The 26,805-nt window shown below is 40.5% G+C and overlaps 1 protein-coding gene across 1 annotated transcript in view; it reads left to right on the top strand.

Moving 5' to 3' along the window:
- Positions 1 to 24,445, top strand: part of SLC39A8 (solute carrier family 39 member 8) — a 77,636-nt gene extending 53,191 nt beyond the window's left edge. The window contains exons 4-9 of the mRNA XM_077476633.1: positions 306 to 475; positions 4,163 to 4,285; positions 4,397 to 4,555; positions 13,011 to 13,218; positions 16,945 to 17,129; positions 23,685 to 24,445. Of these exons, the coding sequence (XP_077332759.1) occupies positions 306 to 475; positions 4,163 to 4,285; positions 4,397 to 4,555; positions 13,011 to 13,218; positions 16,945 to 17,129; positions 23,685 to 23,834 (995 nt within the window). The 3' untranslated portion in view covers positions 23,835 to 24,445. The remainder of the gene's footprint in view (positions 1 to 305; positions 476 to 4,162; positions 4,286 to 4,396; positions 4,556 to 13,010; positions 13,219 to 16,944; positions 17,130 to 23,684) is intronic.
- Positions 24,446 to 26,805: the final 2,360 nt, after the last annotated feature.

Here is a 26,805-nt window from a genome sequence, read left to right as displayed (position 1 = left end):
TTGTGACTGTTGGCGTCGAGCCACGATCACGGCAGATAATCACTGGCTGTGCGAACAGTCACAAATAGCTGCAGCCGCTGACAGCCAGTCATTGCACTTTACGGGCACTTTATGGGCGCAGCTATTCCTACAAAACTGTCAATCTCAGCGGCAAGAATCAGTAGATGTGAATGCAGTCTAAGGCAACAAGATGTGGGTTGCATATATAACATAAAGGTCAATACAGCTTTAGTCTAATATTATCATTTATTTTATTTATTATGAATCATTCAATGATATTGAATAACTGAACTTTTTTCTTTTAGTTTGGGGATTCAGCATTCTGTCTGTTACAATTATCAATCTGACGACAGTAGTTGGCTTATTTATAACCCCCTTTGTACAGAAGCCTTACTTCCCAAAGATATTGACATACTTTATTGGACTGGCCATTGGATCTTTGTTTTCAAATGCAATCTTTCAACTGATTCCAGAAGTAAGTGGTCTGAAGCTGAAAAGTAAAAAGTAAATATATACATGCATATGTTAAAATAAAAAGGTGTTTATTTAGCGGGGAATACGTGTTTTATATTCTATATGGGTGGTATGATGACATCTCCATTAGGCATCACATGATTAAAAGGACATGGCTTTGTTAAATGGATGGGGATCATGTGACACAGTGAGACAGGTTTATAAAATTTGGCCTGATACTTACATTAAACTTCAAAGTGATGCATGCTGCTCTACTTTAACATCCCTATGCTAACTATACCCTGGGAAATTTTAGTTTTGAGCAACCGACCAATCACAGTATGAAAGCTGCTATAATGTCAGCCTAAAAGCAATTCTTTTTTCCAAACCAGAAAGAGATTTAGGAGGATTAGGCTTTGAGACTGCTATAGACCAGGGGTCTCAAACTGGCGGCCCTCCAGCTGTTGCAAAACTACAAGTCCCATCATGCCTCTGCCTGTGGGACTCATGCTTGTAACTGTCAGCCTTGCAATGCCTCATGGGACTTGTAGTTTCCCAAACAGCTGGAGGCCCGCCAGTTTGAGATCCCTACAATAGACTATTCAATCACATAATTTATATCTTTTTATTTAAAGCTGATAGATTGGTTAATTAAAAATAGCCCCAGAATTGGCCAATATGTGGTCAGCATTAGAGGTACACATTTGTATGTATTCTCTACTTCTACACTTAAAGTGGAACTAAACCCTCCTGTCCTTTGCAGCCAAGGAAGCTGCCATGTTAGCTTCTGTTTGATCTGCAACTGCCATAGTGCTGCACATGTGATCAGTTATGACACCAACCATTTGATGGTCTGACAGTTTGGTTGAGGGCACAAGCAAATGGGACAGTTAGCATTTCCGACATGCCAGGAATATAACCGTTTTTTTAAACCATTAAATTGAGGGGTTTAGATATGCATTTAAGTGTTCATTTTTAGGAGTTGCCCTGTGTATCTTTAGTTGATCATACACTTACAAGCTAATTGTACAATTCCTTTAGATATACCTGTGTCTATGTTGTATGGGGGCATCTCTGACTGGAAATAAACTAAATTGACTATTTAAGCAGGTCATTGCACTACATATTTTTGTAGATAAAAGGTTGATTACATACATACAACCTAGTCTCCTAGAAGACTGTACAGAGAATGTACAATTGGTGGTTGATTTACTAAAGGATTTGAGAATATTCCCACAGTTGTTTGAATAATCACTTCAATTATCCAAATCATATGAAAAAAACAAATAATATTTGACATGATTGTATGATTAAAGTGAATCTTCACAAATGTTATTGTCTTAAATTGTTTTGTAAATTGGCTCCTAAGGGCTTGTTTACACAAGCACCCCTCTGAAAAGCAATTCACAGTGGAATTTAGCAGGAATTGGACAATTTCAAGCCAAGTGTGGCCAACTTTATTGTGATCTATGTGGGCAATATGTCACATAAGTATATTAAAAAAGGTGACAGATAAAGTATATGTAAATCCTAGCAATGAACTTCCCTTATTTGCTCTATTTTGTCTAAAGTATTTGGTCATAGACATGTGGTTCATTTCATTCCAAATCAAAATTCGGACAAAATTGTCCTTATTCGGAGATTCGGATGTATTGCTCTTAAACAAATCCAAAATAACGAAATTCAATTAGTCTTAAATAACAAATTATTTAAATTTCAATCGAATTCGAAAACTAATTTAAAATTTAAACATATTGCCCGCTGACTATTGTTGATTTTCTTCAAGGACTGTGTGTATTATTGTACTTAAAAGAATTGGTGCTGTTTTGAAGCCAAATGGTATTTATTTTTATTTTTTCTTCTTTTCACTCACTTTGCATTTATTTAAATTTATAAAAACAAATAAGTAAAACATATATATATTTGACAGCATTCATACTACATATACAAAAAAAAATCAGATATTTTCTTTATATACATAGTTACTGTACATAGTTAATCTGGTTGAAAAAAGACACAAGTCCGCCCAGTTCAGCCATTAAAGGAAAAAAACACACACACACAAACACACACACTAGAAAACCTTATTTACACTAGCCTATACCCACAGGTAATCCAGAGGAAGGCAAAAAACTCCAATAGATTATGATCCAAATTGCTCCAGCAGTCCAGTTTATAACTTAGAACACTTCATATATTCTGAATAAACCGTATTATTAAAACAAAAAAGATTAAAGTGATTGTAAAGTCTCCTTTTTTTCCTATAAAAATAACAAACATGTTATACTTACCTCCTCTGTTGCAGTGGATTTGCACAGAGCAGCCCAGATCCTCCTTTTCTTGGACCACTCTTCTGTTCTTCTGGCCCCTCCCTCCAAGCAAGCAGCTTCCTATGGGGGCACCTGAGCCGAGTCATAGCTCCCTGTGTCCATTCAAACACTGAACCGCGGCCTGGCCCTGTCCCCTCTCTCTCCTGATTAGCTTACTGAATTTGATTGACAACAGCAGGAGCCAATGGTGCCGTTGCTGTGTTTCAGCCAATTAGGAGGGAGAGTCTCGGACAGCTGAGACACTAGTGGGCATCGCTGGCCAGAGATGGACCTTTAGGTAAGTATTAGGGGGCCGAGGGGGACTGCTGCACACAGAAGGCTTTTGTAGAATGTATTAAGATAAAAAACCTACTGACTTTACAACCCCTTTAACATGTTAAAAATCAGTCAGTTTTTCTGGTGAATGCATATTTTTAGCATTTGTGTCCAGATAAACATACAGTATCTGCCTTATAACCTAGGACCCTTCAATTTTTTTTACATTGATGTGATTTTGTTAGATTTAAATCTTACAATTCTAATTGTTAAAAACTTTGGCAGCTGCAGCTTAACTGCATTCAATTCAAATCAAATTTGACTTGATTTGATATTTTCGATTCAAATTAAATTAGAATACAGCTTAAAAATGTAAATCGATAGTGAGAACAAAATAAAAAGGAGACAAATTACAAAAATTAATCATTCTAACATAACAAATGTAACTAGACAACATTTTTAACCTAACAAATCTATCCAAAATGAGACAACCTTTTTTTTTTCTTTTGTTCTGCACATGTCTATTTGGTCATATCTGTTCAATAATTGTAAAAAAAAAAAAAAAATAGATTCTGCCAACATTTCTTTGAGCTGATAACTGTAACATTGAGCTGATAGCTGTAACATTGTCCCCAATTATCTCTTAAAACATACTGAACATATTTTCCCTATGTTTTTAGTCCAGACGTTGGGTGATCGACTTGTGAAGCTTTGCGATTTGAGCCTATACTCCGGCTGCTTAATAGCAGATGGATTTATACTATATATATATATATATATATATATATATATATATATATATATATATATATATATATATATATATATAAATATTCCAAACACATTAGCAGGCTTGTTAATGTGTTTGGAATAATGTTTTAATGAAAAAGTAGCATATAGCAACCAACAGTTATATGGTTGTAAAATGATCAGGGTTAATATGTTATTGGTTACATTATTTTGTATACTGCTATTGCAATGTTTTTTTTTTTTTATCAATAAGCCCAAATGTATGCATGTACTATAGACTTTCTAGGCACGCATGACAATTGGTCACTGATATAGTCTGAAAGCTGATACACTACAGTGGAATCTTAAGTGTACAATTGTGTATCTTGTTGCAGGCATTTGGATTTGATCCCAAACATGATAATTACGTTTCAAAAGCAGTGGCGATTTTTGGGGGATTCTACATTCTCATGTTTGTTGAGAGGATACTGAAAATGAGTCTGAACATCTATGGTGAAGTAAGAAACTGGTTATACCATTACTTACATGAAATTGTCTTAAGAAAGAACTGGCTACTTTGCCCCTAACAGTGAAAATCCTAACTAATATACCCAATGTTTTTATCACAGGGACCTCATAAACACTTAGAAATTGACAAACCACCACAGGAACTTCATACTGATCATGAAAAATGTAAAACTACCAATGGAACCACCATATATGGAAATTCAGCTATAACAGAAGCCAATGGTGCTGTCAACATTGATCAAGTCAGTGTAATCTCAAAGGTAAAACAAATCAGATATTTGTCATTAAACTAATTATGTATGCTATAAATAATAATATTCACATTAAAGTCAATCTTACTAAGGCAGCACTTATATAGAAAAAGATATGTTTTGGATACACTGTATCTCTCCCCAAGCTTAAAGTGGTACTAAACAATAAGGGCTGGGGAAAAAAATGATTTGAATCTTGAATCAAGTTGAGAGGTCAAATCAATTCAAATTTTCAGCAAATCGATTTTTTAGATTCTTCTTTCAACGAATCGAATCGTGAATCGAGTTTTTAAAAAAGAAAAACGCTGACTTTTTTTTTTGGAGAAAATCACCCAGCTCTACTACACACATACACTACTTAATGTCCTTGTAATCTGTTTTCTATTAAATACTTTGTTACTGTGTTTTTCTACTTCCATGTAACATCCTCCTTAAGCTCCCGAAACCTCTCCTTTTTCCCTGATCAGCATACAGTATATGCCTTATTATAACCTAGAACCCTTCAATTTTTTTTTTTAAATGTTACCTTCAATCCTTTTTTTTTAAAAGGTTTAATCTGGCCATGGATGCTGCGATTTTGTTTTCTGCAACAATTCTTTATTTTAGATTTGATTTAGATCTTATAATTCTAGGTTTTAAAAACTTCAGTAGCCGCAGCTTAACTGCATTCAATCAAATTGAATTTGACTTGATTCAATATTTTCAATTCAAATCTAATTTGAATACAGATGAAAATTTTGAAACGAAAACAAAAAACCAAACGAAAAATGAAATGAATTGCAAAACCAGAATCATTCTAACATAACAAGTGTAACTAAACAAACAGGCTAACATGCAGGAGCTGGAACACAAATGTGTATCCAAAACACACAATGTCCAGTGTGTGTGAGACCTTACATTAGCTGCAGAAACCCAAAAAGTAAAACGTAAAAAGGAAAAAATCTTTATCTTGATTAATCCCTACATAACTCATACAAATATTTTTTTTTTTATTGCTCATACTCAAAATTTGTTATGTTTATTCATTTTTCTATGCTATTTAAAAAAAAGCATAGAAACAATAAAAAAAAAGATTTCTTTTATTTGGAAATTACTTAATTCCTATGTTGCACCAGAAAAATCATTTTAACATGACTATTACATTTGCATTAGTTGTTTTAAAACTCAACTGGTCAAACTGAAAAAAAAAAAACATGTTTTCCTATTTTTAATTATTCCTGATTTTATGGCAATTAGAAAAAGGGATTAAAGCAGAGCTCCACCCAAAAAGGGGAAGCTGCACTTGTTTGCTCCCCCCCCCCAATGACAAATTTAGCCCCTTCCAAGGGAAGGGAGGAGCAGGTACCTGTTTTTAGCAGGTACCTGTCCCCACTTCTGGGAGGCCCCCCAGAAATTTGACCCCCTCCTCCTTTCCCAGAGCGGGCCATTCACAAAGTGCAGCACACTTTGCGCATTAGCAGTAGGGAACCACCGGTTTCCCTTACAAGGAATGTCTGGGGTGCCGACATTGCGGCATCCCTGGACAGGTAAGTCAGACAGTATTTGTAGCTGCTGACTTTTAATTTTTTTGGTGGGGGGGCTGGAGCTCCTCTTTAACTCCTGAAATACAATACCGCAAAAAAAGTACCTCTGCAAAGCCATGTATTAACGACTGTCTCCCTAAAGCTGGCCATAGATAAAAAATAAATAAATAACATACTCCTTCATCGACCACTGCCAGAATACACTGATCAGCAGATGCAGCTAATTGGTTGCGGTCTCTGATCAACAAAAGCTTTCTAGCATTTCCCTTTAGCTTGACCCATGGACCTTGAAATTTTGATTATTGGAATCTGGTCCTTGGAATAATAAATGAACCTTAGGAAGGCACATTATTTTAAAAAGCTGTGCATGTTGGAGGACATAAATATTCTTTTGGTTCTAAAATATCTTTTTTTATATATATCTTTTTGCATTGGCTGACTCTAATGCCCCGTACACGCGGTCGGACTTTCCGATGGAAAATGTGCGATCAGATCGTGTTGTCGGAAAATCCGATCGTGTGTGGGCTCCATCAGACTTTTTCCATCTGAATTTTCGACACACAAAGTTTGGGAGCTGGATCTAAAATTTTCTAAATTTCGATTGTTTAAATTCCGATCGTGTGTAGACAATTCCGACGGACAAAGTGCCACGCATGCTCAGAATAAATGACAAGATGAAAGCTACTGGCTACTGGCCCATTTATATTCCCGTCGTACGTGTTCTATGTCACCGTGTTCAGAACGATTGGATTTTCCGACAACTTTGTGCTAACGTGTGTATGCTAGACAAGTTTGGGCCAAAATCCGAGATGTTACATGTATTTCCAAATTTCTGAATACAGGTGGGGTGAAAATGAGTTTTCCTATCAAAGGGCCCTTATCTTTAAAAGGCATTCTTGTTCAGTGCCCTATAACAGTGGCAGATAAAGCAGCAATCATTATTATTTTGGTACTTAATTAAACCCCTACTTAGCATACATTGTGTGGAATCCTTATGTGCATATAAATAATAATATTTGTTGAGGAGGATGGGGGAAGAGGGTCCATGTATACCAAAGATCCTATACCTCTCAAACAACAACATTACATCACATAAATTGGTACAAGTCAAGTATGGCCTCTTACCAGAATATGTAGTTAGGCTGGATTCACACTTATGCATTTTTAGTGACTTGTGCATTTTGCAGATTTGCACTACAGAACGTGTTCCATAGGAAACCATGCTGAATGGACTGTAGTGCAAATCTGCAAAATACAAAAAGCACTAAAACTGCATAGGTGTGAATCCAGTCTAACTCCATATTCTGGTAAGAGGCCATGCTTGGCTTATACCAATTTATTTATTACAGGTTCTTATATAGTGCCATCAATTTAAGCAGGACTTTCACACTATTGTACATTCACATTAGTCCCTATGTGTGTGCCTAACTCATATTCATACATACACATACTAGGGCCAATTTGGACAGGAGCCAATTGACCTACCAACATGTCTTTGAAGTGTTGGAAGAAACCAGAGTACCAGGAAGAAACCCATGCAGACACAGAGAGAACATGCAAACTCAAGGCAGGTAGTTGCTGTGCTTGGGAGCTGAACCAACAACATTAGTTCTATTAAAAACAGTCATAGGGACAAAAAGATAATGTTCACTAGTAAAAAAAAAAACATATCTAAAAACTTTTGTCCAGTAATTAGGATGCAAGGCATATGTGTTTAACCACTTCAGCCCTGGACTATTTAGCGTCTACAAAATAGGGGATAGATTTATGGCATTTTTATTAATATTTTTTTTTTTACTAGTAATGGCAACGACATTATGGCGGACACGTTGGACAATTTTGACACATTTGTGGGACCATTGGCATTAATAAAGGGATCAGTGCAATTAAAATTGCATTGATTACTGTAAACATGTCACTGGCAGTGAAGGAGTTAACACTAGGGGGCAGGGGAGGGGTTAATATGTATCCTATTTTGTGTTCTAACTGATGGGGCGATGGGACTGGACAGGGAAACTAACAGATCGCTGTCCATACTCTGTATGGACAGACGATCTGTCATTTCCCTGCTCAGAGAACCGGAAACTGTGTGTTTTTACCCACAGCTGCCGGTTCTCTGTGTGCCCCGAGCGATCGCAGGAGCCCGGCGGCAATCGAGACCGCCGGCCACTCGCATCGGCTCGGGGAGCGACATAGCATTACGGTGATTCACGTAGCCGAGCCATGCTGCCGCAGTACAACTGCGGCGGCTGGTCGGCATGCGGTTAAACAAGCCAGAAGTCATTGCTGCAGCAATAATTTTGCTGAAGTCAGCCATTCAATTGCAACAAGAGTTTTCATCCAGACAAACCCACCAACAAAAAAACTATTAAAAAGACAATTTAAAAGGACTGAATTTAACATGAGGCCTGATTCACACCTATGCATTTTTAGTGCCTTTTGCATTTTGCAGATTTGCACTACAATCCATTTAACATGGTTTTCTATGGAACACGTTTTGTAGTGAAACTGTCTGCAAAATGCAAAAAGCACTAGAACTGCATAGGTGTGAATCCAGTCTAACTCCTTCTCTTCAGGAGCTGGGCAGGACATGCAGGTTCATGGTTGGCCAACACCTCTGATAAAACAAGACATAAAAGCTAATAAGAAAAATGTTTGAACCAATACAGTGCACAGCTTCCATAGTAAAACCACTTTACCATCAATGATTAAAAATCAAGACCTTTTGCAGACCTCTTCAGCTTTATTTATGACATTTCCTAACACAAATGTGCTCTGTAATGGCATTAATAGCTATTCCCACTGGCCAGCCAGGTATATCTAACTACCTTTCCGTGGCCCCCTGGGAAGTTGGATTCCACCTCCTTCTTTCTTTTTCTTCTCTCTTCCACTTTCTCTTCTTCTCCATGCCCACCCTTTCTCCCCTCTCCCCCTTTTCCTTTCTCTTTCCCACTCTAACCCCCCATTTCCTCTCTCCCTTGGTTTCCACCCCCCTTTTTTTTCTGTTCGCTGGTCACCCAAAATTCCATGGAACTAGGATTGCAAGGCATTGTCCCTTGTACCCAGTCTTTATTAAGCCTCCATGTACCGCTTTTTTGGGTAACAGGGTTTGATCTTTATTATGTGTTCTCCTTTATAATGGCTTCACTAACTGGGCTCTTTAAACATTTAGTTTTTCACATGACTGACAGATTTTTCATACAGATTCGTCATACTCTAGTTTTGAGACCTGACTAATTTATGCTGGGGACCAGTGGTCCTGTGACTATTTTTTTTTCTTGATTTTACATTCAAATTTGTTCTTTTTGTAACTGCACACTGCTGTAATGTCTTTTGTTACATTGAAAAATATTCTTTTTTCTCAATAAAAATGTATTATGGAAAAAAAATTGCCAATCCCACTTTATTTCACTACTTCACATTTTTTGTCTACCAGCATTCTCAGAGCCCGTTCACACAGGGGCAACTCATGATCCGACTTCAGGTCGCCCCTAGTCGCCTCAAGTCAAGCTACATGTAAAAATCAATGTAAGTGAATGAGAGCCGTCTTAATGCACACTACTGACGTCGCTCTGACTTCAGAAAAGGTTCCTGTACTACTTCTATCCGACTTCTAGGTGACTGGTACCCATTGATTTCAATGGAAGTCGCCTCCAAGTCGGATCTACATCTATATTGAGGCAACAATGTCGCCTCTCACAGAATAATCAGCTCTCGAGAGTGAACTCCACGCCAAATTTATTTAAAAAATCCGGCATGGGTTCCCTCTCCGGGAACATACCAGGCCCTTAGGTCTGGTATGGATTTTAGGGGAACCCCCCTACACCGGAAAAACGGCGTGGGGGTCCCCCCAAGGTCCATACTAGACCCTTATCCGAGCACGCAGCCTGGCCGGTCAGGAAGGGGGTGGGGATGAGCGAGCACCCCCCTGGACTGTACCAGGCCACGTGCCCTCAACATGGGGGGGTTGGTGCTTCGGGGAAGGGGGACGCCCTGCAGCCCCCCCACCCCAAAGCACCTTGTCCCCATGTTGATGAGGTCAAGGGCCTCTTCCCGACAACCCTGGCCATTGGTTGTCGGGGTCTGCGGGGTGGGGGGCTTATCGTAATACGGGAGCACCCTTTAATAAGGGGGCCCAGATCCCGGCCCCCCCATCCTATGTGAATGAGTAAGGGGTACATCGTACCCCTACCCATTCACCTGGAGGAAAAGTGTCAATAAAAAACACAACACAAGTTTTAAAAGTAATTTATTAATCAGCTTCTTCCGACTTCTTCGCTCTGTTCAGCCTCTTCTTCCGGTGTCCGGCCTCTTCTCCCGCTCTACGGCGTATTCTCCCGGGCTCCTCCACTGTCTTCTTGGAGCTCTTTTACTAGCAGAGGAGCCCGATCTCCACCATCCTCTGTCCTTCTTCCTTCTTCCCTCTTCTCTCTTCTTCCGATGTTGACACGGCGCTGCCTTCCACTGTACTGGCTTGTGCAACGTGCGCGGCGACTTATATAGGTATAGGGCGTGGTCACCAGGTGATGTCACACAGTGACCCCGCCCCTTTATAACATCGAGTCCCTGGCATGCTGGGTCTGTGACGTCATAAAGGGGCGGGTCATCGTGTGACATTACCCCGTGACCACGCCCTATACCTATATAAGTCGCCGCGCACATTGCACAAGCCAGTACAGCAGAAGATAGCACCATGTTAACATCGGAAGAAGAAAGAAGAGGGAAGAAGGAAGAAGGACAGAGGATGGAGGAGACCGGGCTCCTCCGCTAGTAAAAGAGCTCCAAGAAGACAGTGGAGGAGCCCTGGAGAAGACGCCGGAAAGTGGGAGAAGAGGCCGGACCCCGGGAGAAGAGGCCGAATAGAGCGGAGAAGTCAGAAGAAGACCCCCGACGTCAGAAGAAGACCCCCTGAGCTGATTAATTAATTACTTTTAAAACTTGTGTTGTGTTTTTTATTGACACTTTTCCTCCAGGTGAAGGGGTAGGGGTACGATATACCCCTTACTCATTCACATAGGGTGGGGGGCCGGGATCTGGGGGCCCCCTTATTAAAGGGGGTTAACAGATTCCGATAATCCGTTTTTTCGGCATAGGGGGGTTTTCCCTTAAAATCCATACCAGACCTAAGGGCCTGGTATGCTCCCAGAGAGGGAACCCATGCCGGATTTTTAAAATTAATTTGGCGTGGAATTCCCCCTTGAGAGCTCATTATTCTCTGATTGGCCACAGCCAAAGTCGCCTGGCCCGGGGTGACTTAAAGTCGTGTTGTAAGTCGCCCCAAGTCGTGTTAACAAGTCGTGTCCAAATTGCCTCCAAAAGTCGCGTTGGAAGTCGTGTTGCCCCTGTGTGAACCGGCTCTCAGGGTGTCTAGTTTTGTATTCAGTAAAGTATACACCTTTTATCAGCAACTTTTTTTTTTACATTTGACAATAAAAAAGATAAGATCCTGAGAGTCATTATAATTAAAGTTTTACAGTAGATTAGGTTAATGCTGACAAAATGCTGTCTGCAATAAACCACTAAAATACTTGAAGGTGTTAAGATGCTTTTTATAGCTTATATCATTTTGACAGCATAGTACATGTGTTGCTAAATGTCAGGTTTAATTATACTATTAGAAACTGCTGTAGCAGCAATACATTGTACAGCACATATAAAGAATCTACGTCATGAACAAACCAATATTGGCATATTGTGTGAAAGGTCTTAGCCTTGTAAGCTTGTATTTCTATATATCTTTTTTTTTTTTTCCAAAAACATTTACAAGGCTCGTTTCCTTTGGCTTACATTCCCTTTACTGGCAATCATTGCACATTTTTCTGTAAAAAATCTGCTGACCTTTTATTTATGTGCTTGTATATTTGGTGTATTTGATTCCTACAATTGTGTAATTGTGTATATAATAAAGAAAACTTGATATATATATATATATATATATATATATATATATATATATATATAGTGAGTATGGGTTCAACAAGTTTAGTGCAGATGATGAACTATCTACATGGGATCCTCTTGCATTTGAATATACTTACTATGGAATTTACAAGAAATGTGAAATGCAATTTTAAAGCTGTACTCCAGGCAAAAGGTAAATGTGCAATTCAAATGCATACCGTTTTATTACTGCTCTGCAGTCTGCACTACAGTTACTCAATGCATGGCTTGGGACCTACACCAACCTAAACTGAACAATGTGATTTGCATTTTTGTTGCGTTTTGCATTTTCTCGCAGCCGCGATCAGGGTAGGCTAGTGTACCTATAGCAGTGATGGCGAACCTTGGCACCCCAGATGTTTTGAAACTACATTTCCCATGATGCTCCACTACACTGCAGAGTGCCTGAGCATCATGGGAAATGTAGTTCCAAAATATCTGGAGTGCCAAGGTTCGCCATCACTGACCTATAGCCTAAGATACAATACTATGCAGTTCATCAGAACCTTAATTGCTCTTTTCCCATCATGTTGGGTGATGTGCAAGTGGTTTCAGTAGGATGATATTAATACAAATTCAGTTACTTATTCAATTTATGCAAATATAAATGTAACATTTTTTAAAGAATCCCAACTGGTAGTTGGTTTTTGGTGGCTTTATAAATGGTACCTCCTTGTTTTTGTCAGTTTTTATTTGCACTTTCCATCTTTTATAAGAGCCCATTAAAGGAATGGTAAGCCAAACAAATCCTCTATATTAGAAACACAGGTTTAAATTGCTTATAGTATGGATCAAATATACAATGTAGCATTTGTCTCCGGAGTTGTAGAAGAAAATACATATTTTACCAGAAAAAAGGGTACTCCTTATTTAATGAGAATCAGCAATAAATCTGACAATCAAATAATCATGTTGTTTCTGGATAGAAGAAGGTAGGGAAAGTTGTTTTAATGTGCATATTATAAGATGTAGTTCTCACTGACATGTGTTGTTCCTTATAGGAAACAGATGAAGGAAAATGTTGCTGCAAAATAAGGAAATGGACTCCAATGAAGGAGATTGGAACATTAGCATGGATGATAACATTTAGTGATGCCCTGCATAACTTTATTGATGGGCTCGCCATTGGGGCTTCATTTACATTATCTCCTTTGCAAGGGCTGAGTACATCTATCGCCATTGTGTGTGAGGAGTTTCCCCATGAGTTTGGTAAGTGACATGTATTCTAAATGCCTGAGGCTATAGACCTTGCTCCTGATTCCCACTGATCAGCATTTTGAATAGTACTACTACTAGGAGCTGCTAGGCTACTATGTATCGCTGTTACTGAATTGTTTTTTTAATACCTCTTCTTAGTTTTCTACTTTATGCTATGGCCAACCACAGTTTTCCCAAATGAACTACACAGTGTAGGTTCCTGGCCTGGTATCCCATTGAGAGATGTTAAATGTCAGTACAACAGACAGCACTATTGCCAGCTGACTGGTTGGGGTTCTGAATAGGGAGATCTGTACCTTCCATCAAAGGGGAGAAGATGTGTACTGGTTTTCTTCTCTTTTTAAAGTAAAACTTTAATTTGGACTTTCATTAGTGTTCAGCATCAACATTTTTTGTCCCAACTCTTGCAGGAAGAACAAATAGCTTTGGGAATTTGGTGGTGTGTTGCAACTTTAGAGGCAATCATCCCAAACAGTGTAAATTTTGGTGTCAGAGAGTATTTACAAAAATAGAATGCATACTCCCCTTAAAAATAAATGTAAATATAAGCATCCTGTAATATTAAGTAATCAATTTTTAAAAATTTTTTACTTTACTTCCAAATCAATCAAGAAACAATTGGTAGTGGGAAAGGATAGAAACTCTTTATTTTCTCAGCCGGTGTACCCACCGGGCAAAATTGAATGAATTGCCTTTCCTGTTAACATGGTGTCACAAAATGGAGACAGAGGGATTAGTAAAAACAGGGATGATGGGTTGGAATTTGTTGCTATCTGTGCTGTGAAATGAAAAATATGTATATGACCCATGTCTAAAACTGGGGCTACCAGTAAATTTAGCTTTGCTATGGGCTGTAGTTAAACTGGTTGATTTGCAGTCTTTGCAATCATTTGGGTTTTCCCCTAAGCTTAGTGTGGTTGTAGTTTCTCCCTTTTGCCAGTAGGTGTCACTAGTACCTTTGGCATTAGTATGATGAGTTGCAGTCAAACTGAGTTATAAAAATGCATATTTCTCTCAGCCACTCAGTAGGAGTTTCGTGGCCACTGAGTGTGCTGGGAAACAGTATACATTTTTGGGGAGGTCAATTTTTTTACTCATTCACTAAAAATGTAAATAAACATAAAAACATAAGAAAATCCAACATCAACCAACATGTGTAGTTATGTAGATCCATCATAACTTATTATGAATGATGCCTGATGATCTGCTGACAATAACCTAATGATCGACCCCCACATGACAATCCTGTGGCTGAAAGACTCTTGCTGCAACTGACCACTCCTGGGCAAACTGCTCAGTGTAAACAATCTGGCTGGTGATGCTGCCTGATGTCATACCTCTCAACATTTTGAGATGGGAATGAGGGACACCTACTAGCAAATGTATGTAGGTGAAGGGCACACCCCCTGTCACACCCCCTTAAAGGAGAATTAACCCCCAAAAAAGGTTAAAAAAAGGTTAATTAATTCCACAAGTGCTTTTTTTTACCACTATTTATCCTTTATATTGGCTTTTAAAATGTACAAATGCAGCGGTTTAGAAATTGGATTAAAGGTTTAGCACTGGGAAACACTTTTTGAAAGATAAATAGTGTGTTTTATATACAACTATATGGATCAGACCAAAATGAGGGTCAAATGAGGAGGAATGAGGGACAAAGGGACATTGCTCCAAATCAGGGACAGTCCCTCGAAACCAGAGACAGTTTGAAGATATGTGATATCAATGACCGAATATTTTCATGAGAGTATTTGTTCAACAGCTTAATCCAGGATACCCTCTAACTTGTTTGCTATGTGAAGCAAGCCAGTGGGCTGGCTCTGAAGTCATTCCTCTAGTGGCAATAAAAATACCTCAATTAATTAAATGAATGGCTGCAGCAGCAGCAATCAGAGGTTCTACGTGTGTGAACAGGCCAAATCTGGCCATTTAGTTTACCCATTTGGCGAGCCTTGAACAGCCAGCATTCAACTCAATGACCTGAACCTAACGCTCATTCCTAGCAATATTTGATATCCTATTCAGTAAGTATATTAATATTTAGTACAGTTATAAAGAGTGGGGTACAATATTTGTCCCATAACCCTTTGTAATGTTAAATACGGGATCACATTTCCTTCTAGAAGACCGTAATTTACCACAGATTTCTACCCTTTAGAGAAGCTATCCCATACCCTTTACAGAACTTAGAGGAACTTTCAATGCTTTACAAAATGTTACTGTCCATAGATTTATTCTCCCTTCTTTAGTAAATCTCTGATTGTTAAAGTGAATTTGCACAAAAATAATCTCATAAAGTGTTTGCCCTAGTACATGTCTTCTCCATTTGCACAAAATTGAAGAATCTATCAGTTGTTTGGAAGATGAAAAATAATTCCGCCTACAATGAATGGAAGATGACAAAGAATTACACTTAAATTCTGGCCCCTACTACCCGATAAATGTTGAATGATGTGGCCATATTGCCTTCTGGTGATCTTGTCTCATTGTACAGGCTTTTTGGAAGCAAATATTAGAAGGTCTTCCTGTAATTTAAACCCTTGGATAATCGAGTTTCACTCAACTATACATTGCATAACTCTTGAACGTACCCAAAAATTTTGTTCCTAGGGGCCTGTTCACACATAAAAGTGCATGAAAATGCAAAAATTATTATGTTGTCGTCCATTTGTGTGCATTTTTATTGATGTGTTGGCATGTTTTTAAACTCGTGTTGACACCCATTTTTATGTGATTTAAATTGCTATGGGTCCTTGGAAGGGTCAAAATAACGAAAAGCTGTTTTCTAATTTATCTCACATGCATTTACATTTAGCATTTTAACACAATGCACCACACTGCACATAACACCAGCATGGTAGTGTGAAAAGGACAAACAGCAAACAATTGTGTTCTATCTGTCCTTGCAGTGGCTTACATTCTTCTAGTAAAATTCACGTCACTGCAGTATGTGGGAACGGGGTCTAAGTACGGTAACAACCCACAGCCCTAATTTGAGTTAATAGCTTGCATGGGTCAAACAGTATTGGAATATGAAAGAAAAATTATGCAAAACAATCTACACATACAGCATACCAGCTTTTATGAGATATGGGTATGCTGGTTGACTTATACAGTCTTGATTGGGTATCTATTACATCAGCTATCCAATTGAACTATACTCTGTCATGAAACTATTATGCTTGTTGTCAACAATACATTTATTGTCACTTTATTTTTTATTGTCATCCAGGTTCCTCAATAACATTGTTTTACAATACAAATGCCTTCATAGCCCATGTCTCTAAATTTCCATTCCTTACACCCCCCCCCCCCCCCCACCCACTCTCTTTACCTCCTTACCACCCCTTATTTTGTATCCTTTACCTCTGAGCTTCCCATCCTCTTCATTCCCTCCATATTATGGTACCCCAGATCCAGTTTCTAATTTTTTTTTTTGATGGAAAGGGGTGGAAATAGTGTTTTTTTTACAATGAAGTTTCTTGTTGCATTTGTGGTGGCACCCTGTTGGTGTTGCGTGAGTACAGTTATAATGTTTATAATAGTTTCTCACCTACATTTTTGTGTAAATTTAAATATATACATTATTATTACCAGTATTTAATAATTTTTTTTTTTAAATACTGAATCTAGTACAAACAAATTAGCGAAAGCAGATGACTGTATGAATCAATTAAATGTGTAAAGTTTTTGATTTGGTGATTTCTTTTTTTTTAGGTGATTTTGCAATCTTGCTGAATGCAGGAATGAGTATCCCCCAAGCTCTGTTCTTCAATTTTATTTCTGCTTGCACTTGTTACTTTGGTATGATTATTGGGATTCTAGTGGGCAACAACTTTGAACCAAATATTATATTTGGACTTGCTGGAGGAATGTTTCTGTATATTGGACTGGCTGATATGGTAAGACAAAACTTTTGTTTTTCCCGTATATACAGAGATTGTTTTGCATAGCTGAAACTACATTACATTAGCTTTCAGTGCCACTGGTACTTTTTGGCTCAGAGCTCTTGGCATTGAGAGAAGTCCCCTTCACACAAACCTTGCTTGCAACCCTAGCAGTAATCCCCACACTATTATTGACTATAGCCCTCAGGTTAGCTTTGCCTATAACTCTCACACTAACTCTGCCTGTAACTCTAACCCTCACACTAGTCCTTCTTTCAACCCTCACACTAACCCTGCCTGTTACACTCACACTAATTGTGCCTGTAACCCCAAAAATAAACTTTACACCATTCCTGCCTGCAACCCTTACACAAGCCCTTACACTAACCCTGCCTGTAATCCTCACACTAATCATCACATTAACCCTGCCTGTAACCCTGACACTAAACCTTACATTAAACCCTGCCTGTAACCCTAACACTAACATCCAGTGATGTGCAGGAAAATTAACTTAAGGAATTAATTAAACGTCTGCAGTGGAGATTAGATATGGCCCAAACACATCCAGTTTGGTTTGCGCCAGAACTCTTGAACATTACAAAAGTTTGGACGTGAACCCTATTAAAGTCTATAAGCCCTGAACTTGAAAAATCAAGTCCCCATTTTGAAGGCTTATATGCAAGTTATCGGCCCTAAAAATGGTATGGTGGCCCCGGGTACTGCCCTGGGGAACATGTATCAATGCAAAAAATATTTTTAAAAAATATTGTTTTTTAAGGAGCAGTGATTTTAATTATGCTTAAAGTGAAACAATACAAATTAAAAATGTATTTAAATATAATGCCTGGGGGGTCCCCTAAGTCTGTCTGTAAAGTGGCGCATCTGTATCGTGTATAGCAGGGCTTGACAAATTTGCTTGGAATCTAGGAGCCAGCTAAAAAAGTTAGGAGCCAGGTCGGTAACGGCAATCCAGACCTGTCCCTGGCCTGACATGGAGACGAGTGAGGGGAGGATAGCGCGGCCCCCCCACCTGTCTCCATGTCATTGCCCATAGCTCTTAGAGGGACATTTTTTTTTATTTTTTATTTTTCAAATGACAATTTTTTTTATTTTTATTGCATTTTAGTGTAAATTTGAGATCTGAGGTCTCTCTGACCCCAGATCTCATATTTAAGAGGACCTGTCCTGTTTTTTTCTATTACAAGGGATTTTTACATTCCTTGTAATAGGAATAAAAGTGACATTTTTTTTTTTAAAAGCACCGTGAAAAAATAAAAAGTTAAAATAAGAAAAAAAAAATGTTTTAAATGCGCCCTGTCCTGCCAAGCTTGCGTGCAGAAGCGAACGCATACGTGAGTAGCGCCCGCATAGGAAAGCGGTGTTCAAACCACACATGAGGTATCGCTGCGTTCGGTAGAGCGAGAGCAATAATTCTAGCCCTAGACCTCCTCTGTAACCCAAAACGTGCAACCTGTAGAATTTTTTAAACGTCGCCTATGGAGATTTTAAAGGCTAAGTTTGTCGCCATTCCATGAGCGGACGCAATTTTGAAGCGTGACATGTTGGGTATCAATTTATTCGGCGTAACATTATTTTTCACAATATAAAAAAAATTGGGCCAACTTTACTGTTATATTTATTTAATTAAAAAAATAAGACTTTTTCCCCAAAAATGCGCTTGTAAGTCCGCTGCACAAATACGGTGTGACAGACAGTATTGCAACGACCACCATTTTATTCTCTAGGTTGTTAGAACTCCTAAACATTATATATATATTTTTTATTCTAAGTAAAGGTGAGATGGGTAGGCAGTGAAAGCTTCATTAGCATCGCTGGCTGTCATACCAACAGCCACCACTAGATGTACAGATTACAGAACTAAACATAGGACCACAGAAGGCCTCAAAGCCGCGGCCTCAATTACCGGCCGGCGGCGGCGCGGCCCGACGCGATCATGCCAGGGGGGGTGGAAGGAGACAGGATACCCCCGCTGTGCTGCTCCAGGCGCTAGGTCACGAATTCTAGTCGCAAATGCGACCTGGCGCCCGGGGTTTGTCGAGCCCTGGTGTATAGAATCTGCAGCAGCAAAGCTGACATTTATAAAGAAAAAAAAGACATTTAATTTGATTTTCCCTGCAAGCTTTCTTTATTTTGTAAACAATGGCTTGGGGAGCCAATCTCTATAATGAACCCACAATTTAGGGCACTCAGAACAAGATTTTTTTGGATATATTCTGGTGTTTCTTTGTCAGACTTTGGATGGAAATAATAACGTTTTGCACCACAGTGAGCAAGCCTTATGTGAAGAGCCAAATTGTAGTACACTCAAGCCAAGAATAATTTTTATTCAGATACAATCTGGTGTCTCTTTTGCAGACTTTGGATAGAAGTTACAATTGGGGAAAAATAGGTCTTTGGATGTTGGTGGTGCCTTCACATCGTCAACCTATAGAGCAGGGGTGTCCAAACTTTTTTCAAAGAGGGCCTGATTTGATGAAGTAAACATGTGTGAGGGCCGACCATTTTGCCTGACATTCTCTGAACCATTAAAATTTGGCCTAAGTGTGTTCGTTCGAGCACTAATACACTGCCCAACAAGAATTATTTTGCCTTTGTGGTTGTGTGCGAGTAAAGAGATGAGCTCGGGCATGTTATTTTGATATATAGCATTATATTTTGTCAGGATTGCAGCACCCCCATTGCCATGAATGCAGACTCACCATTGCCATCAGTGCAGGCTGATTGATTCCCATCCATCTGCAGCCTTGGAGGGGACAGGGAGGGGGCGGGACAAGTGCCAAAAGATTGCATACAGTAAAAACTCCTGTTTTCTTGGTGGCCTATTTAATAGAAATTCCCACCTCCTTTGATAGGCAGAACCGTCATCCAATGGCAGCGCTGGAGACAGCACTTCCTATTACATAGGCTGCTGTGTAAACAGGAAATACTCCTGTGTGTGTACAGAACTTGTTTTGCCTCCTCCTTGTCCAGCCTGCATATATATATATATATATATATATATATATATACAGCATATATATCCTTTGTGGCCCCAGCACTGGGAGATCATTGGGGGTCACAAATGATATATATGTCCAAATAACCAGACGGGCCATTCAAAACCAGAATGTGGGTGGGGATTGGCCAGACTTTGGACATACCTGCTATAGAGGCATTCTTGATGAAAGCAAGAATTAGCATTGCTGTAAAAAATTGAAATAACATGCCCCAGTCAAACAGTCTGCCTGGTTTTACAACTTATGCCGCGTACACACGAGCGGACTTTTCAACATCCAAAGTCCGAAGGACTGAGTCCGTCAGACTATACGATCGTGTGTGGGCTGCAACGGACTTTTGACTCACCAAAGTCCGAAGGACTTTAGAATATGGAACATGCTTCAAATTTTCCCGACGGAACTCCGCCGGACCCGGTCCCCTTCGAAAAATCCGCTCGTGTGTATGCTACTCCGACGGACTAAAACCGACGCTAGGGCAGCTATTGGCTACTGGCTATGAACTTCCTTATTCGAGTCGGGTCGTATGTTATCACGTTCGAATCCGTCGGAGTTTAGTGTGATTGTGTGTGGCCAAGTCCGTTCGGCCGAAAAGTCTGTCAGAACTCCGTCGGAATTCCAGCAGAACTCCGACGGAACTCCTTTGGAAGTCTGTCGGACATAAGTCCTCTCGTGTGTACGGGGCTTAAGTTAGATATCTGGTAAACTATAATTGGCTTATAAAGTGCATATAGATGTGAATCTTAACAGAACCCACATAGATTGCTAAAACAAACAAAAAAATGATGGCAACCAGCCTGCCTGGTTCTACAACTAAGTTGGATAGCTGGTAAACTATAATTGCGCTTCCTGAAGACGTTGTTCACCCGATACATATGTTGAGGCGGTTCTTTGGTCATGATTATGTCATATCCGGTCCCTGTGGTTGTCTCACCGTTGTAGGTGGAACGCAGGCCCCTTGTCAGTGCAAATCTGTGGGATACCATTCAAATAAGCAGCGCTTTTCAGCCTCAGTGCCGAGCCATGGCACAAGATATGTAAGCAGCCATTTGGCATTTTTTAACCTTTTAAAATAAATGGGATTACACTATTTTTGATTCCTCTGCATTTTGTTTCATATTCCATTCGTAAGCTCCATATGCTGGGGACTGGGTATCTGATCCACAGATTTCTCCAACACAGCAAGGATTGTCTTGCAAAAGCCTGCTTGACCTTTTTTTCACTAATTAGGTCAACTTCATCTGATAAGCTGACACACAGTTTTTTTAGCACTTTTCAGGGTGATATCCATAATGTGGTGAAGGTTTCCCATTGATGGTTCGGAAAAATCGGTCACAAGAATCACATATATATGGACTTTTGTTGTTTGGTTCACTCATAAATATTATTTAATTTAAGATTTGTACACTGATTTTGATCTATACACCTAGATAGGCATTCACGGTGTAAGCACTTTATTGGTATTTATTATATGCGATTTGCCAGTTCACAGGTATAACTATTTTTTTGTGGTACTATAGGAGGGCTGGTGCATTTACTTATTCAGTGGTAGGGTTTAAATGAATGCAGTTTCTGTTTGTTATGAAATTTTGTCTATATTTTATATGGTGTGACAGCACATACCTTTGATTGGTTATCACAATATTTTGCACATACCTTTTGATTGGTTATTGGAATACATGTGGATACTGTTAAGATTTATATTTTTATAAGTCAATTATTTTGCACATGTATTTATATATATATATATATATATATATATATATATATATATATATATATGATTAGTTTTAACAATCTATGTGGGTACTAAGTCAATTATAGTTTAACAGATATCCAATTTAGTTGTAAAACCAGGCAGGCTGGTTGTCATATTTTTTGTTTTGTTTTAGCAATACATGTGGGTACTGTTAAGATTCACATCTATATGCACTTTATAAGTCAATTATAGTTTACCAGATATCTAGATAGTTGTAAAACCAGGCATGCTGGTTGCCATAAAAAAAAAATTATACATTTTTTCGGTTTGTTAGACCAATTAGCGCCCCCTACCAACCTCTCCAAATTCTGCACTGGTGATTTTTCACCTAGTTAAGGGGTAGCAGGAACCTAGTTTAGAAATTAGGAGGCGCGGGATCTATTTTCTGTTTTGTAACCTACCAGAGTCTGGAAAGGTGTTACATAAACTCCTTTTTTTTAGGGTGTCCTCAAGATATTTCATCCTGTGCTCTCTCTGCGGGGGCAGGATGAGTTCCAAGACCTTCCCCTTTTAAATGATGGTCAAGGAGGGTTGCCAACCAATAATGATCCTTCTCCCTGATGCCATGAATTCTCGGGCCTTTTGCAGGCTTTGAAGAATAAGGGAGCCCATGCACTGCAAGTTTGCGAAGGCATGAAAAGCAGAGTCCTCAAGGGTCACTGAGGATTACAATATCTGAAACTGACTCCTCCCAGCCATGTACTACTCCCAAGGTTTCTGGGGACTGAGACTCATCTCTTAAGGTTTGACAAGATGTCTTCCTCTGCTTCAATGCCTCCAAAACTGCCAGAATCCTCCTCTTTCTCCCTCTCCTCTTTTGTGTTCCGTGGCATCGCAAGAATGGCATCTGCATAAAGCAGGCCTTGAGAGGAAAGGAAGTACGCCTCTTCCTCCGGCTGCTCTACCTTGAGTGCCCTTGCGATAATACCACGCAGAGTATGTTCAGGCACAAACACAAGAGGAATTGTGTCACTGATGCATGCATTGTCACGACTCATCATCCTTATCGCCTCCTCAAATGGTGGCAGTACAGTGCATGCATCCTTTATCAGCAGCCACTGGCGTGGGGAAAAAATGCCAAGCTCCCCTGAGCCTGTCCTTGTGCCATACTCACACAGGTAAAAAACTTTATTATTTATATTTTAACTATGTCCATTTCAGTTTGTCTTTCTTCTGCTTCCTAAACATTCCAACTTGAATTGTTAAAGCGGAGGTCCACCCTAAAATGGACCTTCCGCTCATCGGATTCCTGTCCAGGTAACTGCACCCACTTCCGGGCTAGCTCTCTGCGGAAAGGGGCGTACATTAGCCCCTTTCCGCAAGTGCCCGCCCCCTTCCGCAAGTGCCCCGCTGCCTGCTGGGAAACACACAGATCCCAGAGGCAGCGGGGACCGTCCTCATTGCGCAGCGCGGCTCGCGCATGCGCAGTAGGGAACCAGGAAATGAAGCCGAAAGGCTCCATTTCCTGATTCCCATACCCAAGATGGCGGCGGCAGCACTCGAGTGTCGATCTAGAGATCGGCTTCGGGTGCCGACATCGCGGGCGCGCTGGACAGGTAAGTGTCACTATTTTAAAAGTCAGCAGCTGCAGTATTTGTAGCTGCTGACTTTAAAAAAAAAAAAAAACGCGGAGTCCCGGCGGACTCCCGCTTTAAAATGACAAGCCATTGAGATGCAAAACAATGTAAGAACCTTGTGTATGCTGCCACCTAGAGGGTGTTTGGGAAAAGATAGCTAGCTTGTCTGATGATAGACGGTCTTAGCATGTCATTTATGTGTACTTTATTTCTCTTTCAGTTTCCGGAAATGAATGAAATGCTCAGTGATAAGATAAAAGGAAGAAAAACTGACATGATCTTTTTTGCCATTCAGAATGCTGGATTGCTTTCTGGGTTTGCTATCATTTTATTAATAACCCTTTATGCTGGAAACATTACACTGGAATAGTATATGTTCCTCCAAGGACTAAATACCCAAGATGCTATAAGAGAAAAAAATATAACGTGGCCTTATACCTTCTATCTTCAAACCTCAAGAGATATTTTATTTTTAATGCACACTTAGATGAAATTACTTTGAAAGCAGATTCAAGGCACAAGCAACAAACTGCTGCTATTTTTAAATGAAAAGATATTTGTATATGTTTGCAAAGTGTGTACACCAGGTTTTACCTGTACAGTGTTATAGTGAGCCAAAGGTGTTACAGGGTATGATTTATATACAGTACTGGCAGTGTTTGCCTCTTTAATACATGTGATTTTGGAAAATTAATGGGCTCATGTCCAAATCACTGTAATTTTTGTAAAAAAAATAAAATAAAAAGCTTTTTTTTTTGTACATGAACTTTTTCAAGATTAATGCTTTATGTTGTCACTGATCTTTTTTGATTGTCCTTTTTTTTTTTTTTGCACTGAAAAGCAATAAAAATACTGACGTAACAACAGTGACTTTTTTTTCAGTGTCTTAGTTCATCCACATGAAAAATGGACTCTACAGTATATTGAGCATATTTTTATACTTTTTATAATGTCAATAAACAGATCAACCTTTTTTAAGCCGAGCCGAAGTATTTTTATTTTTTAAGAAAATCTCTTCCAAACACTGTATATTGCTGTAAATGGATATAATCAAGACTTTATTAAGGGGTGACATTTAAGTTTTCTGCTTGTACTCTGTGTAAATGATTTCAAGCTACATGTTACACTGTATAGCAGGTAAGTTGACACCCTGGGAGCTTATACAAAATTACTATTTGCATATGTGTTGGCGTGTTTCATATCAGGAAGTGAAAAAGGAAGAATTATCTATGGTGTCTGGACAGTGCAACACTTTCCTTAGCTAGTTAAGGCCGCGTACACACGCGCGGACTGTTCGCCCAACCTTGTTCGGCAAACAGTTTCATCAAACAGTCCGCTCAAAATTTGCATGAGCGGACTTGCCCACACACGAGCGGACTGTTTGACGAACAAGGTTGGGCAAACAGTTCGCTCAACTTTTGAAATGAACGGACTCGCCCACGTAAGGAGGAGGCAAATCCGCCCATTTCAAGCGCGTGTACAGGTAGGCGGGGCCCGCGAAGGAGACGTCGCGGGCTCCGCCGCCTGGAATGGGCTTAAAGGGGAACCCCAACGCCGAAAAAAATCGGCGTGGGGGTTCCCCCCAAGTCCACACGAGACCCTTGTCCGAGCACGCTACCCGGCCGGCCAGGAAAGGGGGCGAGCGAGCGCGCCCCCCCCTCCTTAGCCGTACCAGGCCGCGTGCCCTCAACATGGGGGGTGCCTTGGGGAAGGGGGGGCCGCGCGGCCCCCCCACCCCAAAGCACCTTGTCCCCATGTTGATGAGGACAAGGGCCTCTTCCCGACAACCCTGGCCGTTGGTTGTCGGGGTCTGCGGGCGGGGGGCTTATCGGAATCCGGGAGCCCCCTTTAAGAAGGGGGCCCCCGGATACCGGCCCCCCACCCTATGTGAATGAGTATGGGGTACAGCGGCGACAGAAGACCGGGCCACCGCCTGTAAAAGAGCTACAAGAAGGCGCGGTGGCCCGGCAGAAGAACCGAAGGCGGCGACAGAAGAACGGAAGACGGCGACAGAAGACCGGGCCACCGGACCAGGCGCGGTGGCCCGGCAGAAGAACCGAAGAGGGGGACAAGACCCCCGAAGTCGGGAGAAGAGGCCGGCGGCGGGGAGGAAGAAAGCCGGACTCCTCCGCTGGCAAAAGAGCTACACACACATAGCGGAGGAGTCCGGCGAGAAGACCCCCGAAGACGGAAGACCCCCGGCTGTGCAATAAAATATTTTTTCCCCCTGTGTTGTGTTTTTATTTGTACTTTATTTCACAGGTGAATGGGTAGGGGTACATTGTACCCCATACTCATTCACATAGGGTGGGGGGCCGGTATCCGGGGGGCCCCCTTCTTAAAGGGAGCTCCCGGATTCCGATAAGCCCCCCGCCCGCAGACCCCGACAACCAACGGCCAGGGTTGTCGGGAAGAGGCCCTTGTCCTCATCAACATGGGGACAAGGTGCTTTGGGGTGGGGGGGCCGCGCGGCCCCCCCTTCCCCAAGGCACCCCCCATGTTGAGGGCACGCGGCCTGGTACGGCTCGGGAGGGGGGGCGCGCTCGCTCGCCCCCTTTCCTGGCCGGCCGGGTAGCGTGCTCGGACAAGGGTCTGGTGTGGACTTGGGGGGAACCCCCACGCCGATTTTTTTCGGCGTTGGGGTTCCCCTTTAAGCCCATTCCAGGCGGCGAAGCCCGCGACGTCTCCCTCGCGGGCCCCGCCTACCTGTACACGCGCTCGAAATGGGCGGACTTTCCGAGCGGGAACAGTCCGCTCATTTCGAAAGTACAGCGGACAGGCCCACACACGGGCGGACTGTTCGCTCAAACACAGTTTCAGCGGACAGTTTTTCTGAATTTCCGAAAGACCTTGTCCGTCCAACTGTCCGCTGAAACTGTCCGCTGAAAGCCCACACACGAGCGGACTGTCCGCCCAAACACTGTTCAGCGGACAAGGTTGGGCGAACAGTCCGCCCGTGTGTACGCGGCCTTAGACATAGTGCAGGTTTAACTGAAGCTGATCATTTTAACTGGAATTTCAGTGTTTTACCATACTTTTTTTCCTGACTAAATCCTTTTGTAAAAAAAATAAAATAAACAGGAAAAATGATTCCGCTTGTTGAATTTTGCCTTTTGTTTCTTGCTACCTTTGGGCCAGTGCAGTCATTTATTTACAATAGACAGAGGCTGAATAAGGATCTTCCCTAATAATGAAAACACTAATTTGTTCAGTTCTTTTGTTTTATTAACAGTTTTAAAGCTTTTCTCCAAAATTGGAAAAAAAATAAAATAAACAAAATAGAAAAAAATAAATAAAAAATCTGCTAAAGTAAACACCAGATTTTAACAGTATGACTTTTA

Source organism: Lithobates pipiens, unplaced genomic scaffold (genome assembly GCF_037356315.1).
Source record: "Lithobates pipiens isolate NorthernLeopardFrog02 unplaced genomic scaffold, aLitPip1_a1.2 Scaffold_13, whole genome shotgun sequence".
Taxonomy (NCBI): domain Eukaryota; kingdom Metazoa; phylum Chordata; class Amphibia; order Anura; family Ranidae; genus Lithobates; species Lithobates pipiens.
This window is presented reverse-complemented; position numbering and strand designations above follow the sequence as displayed.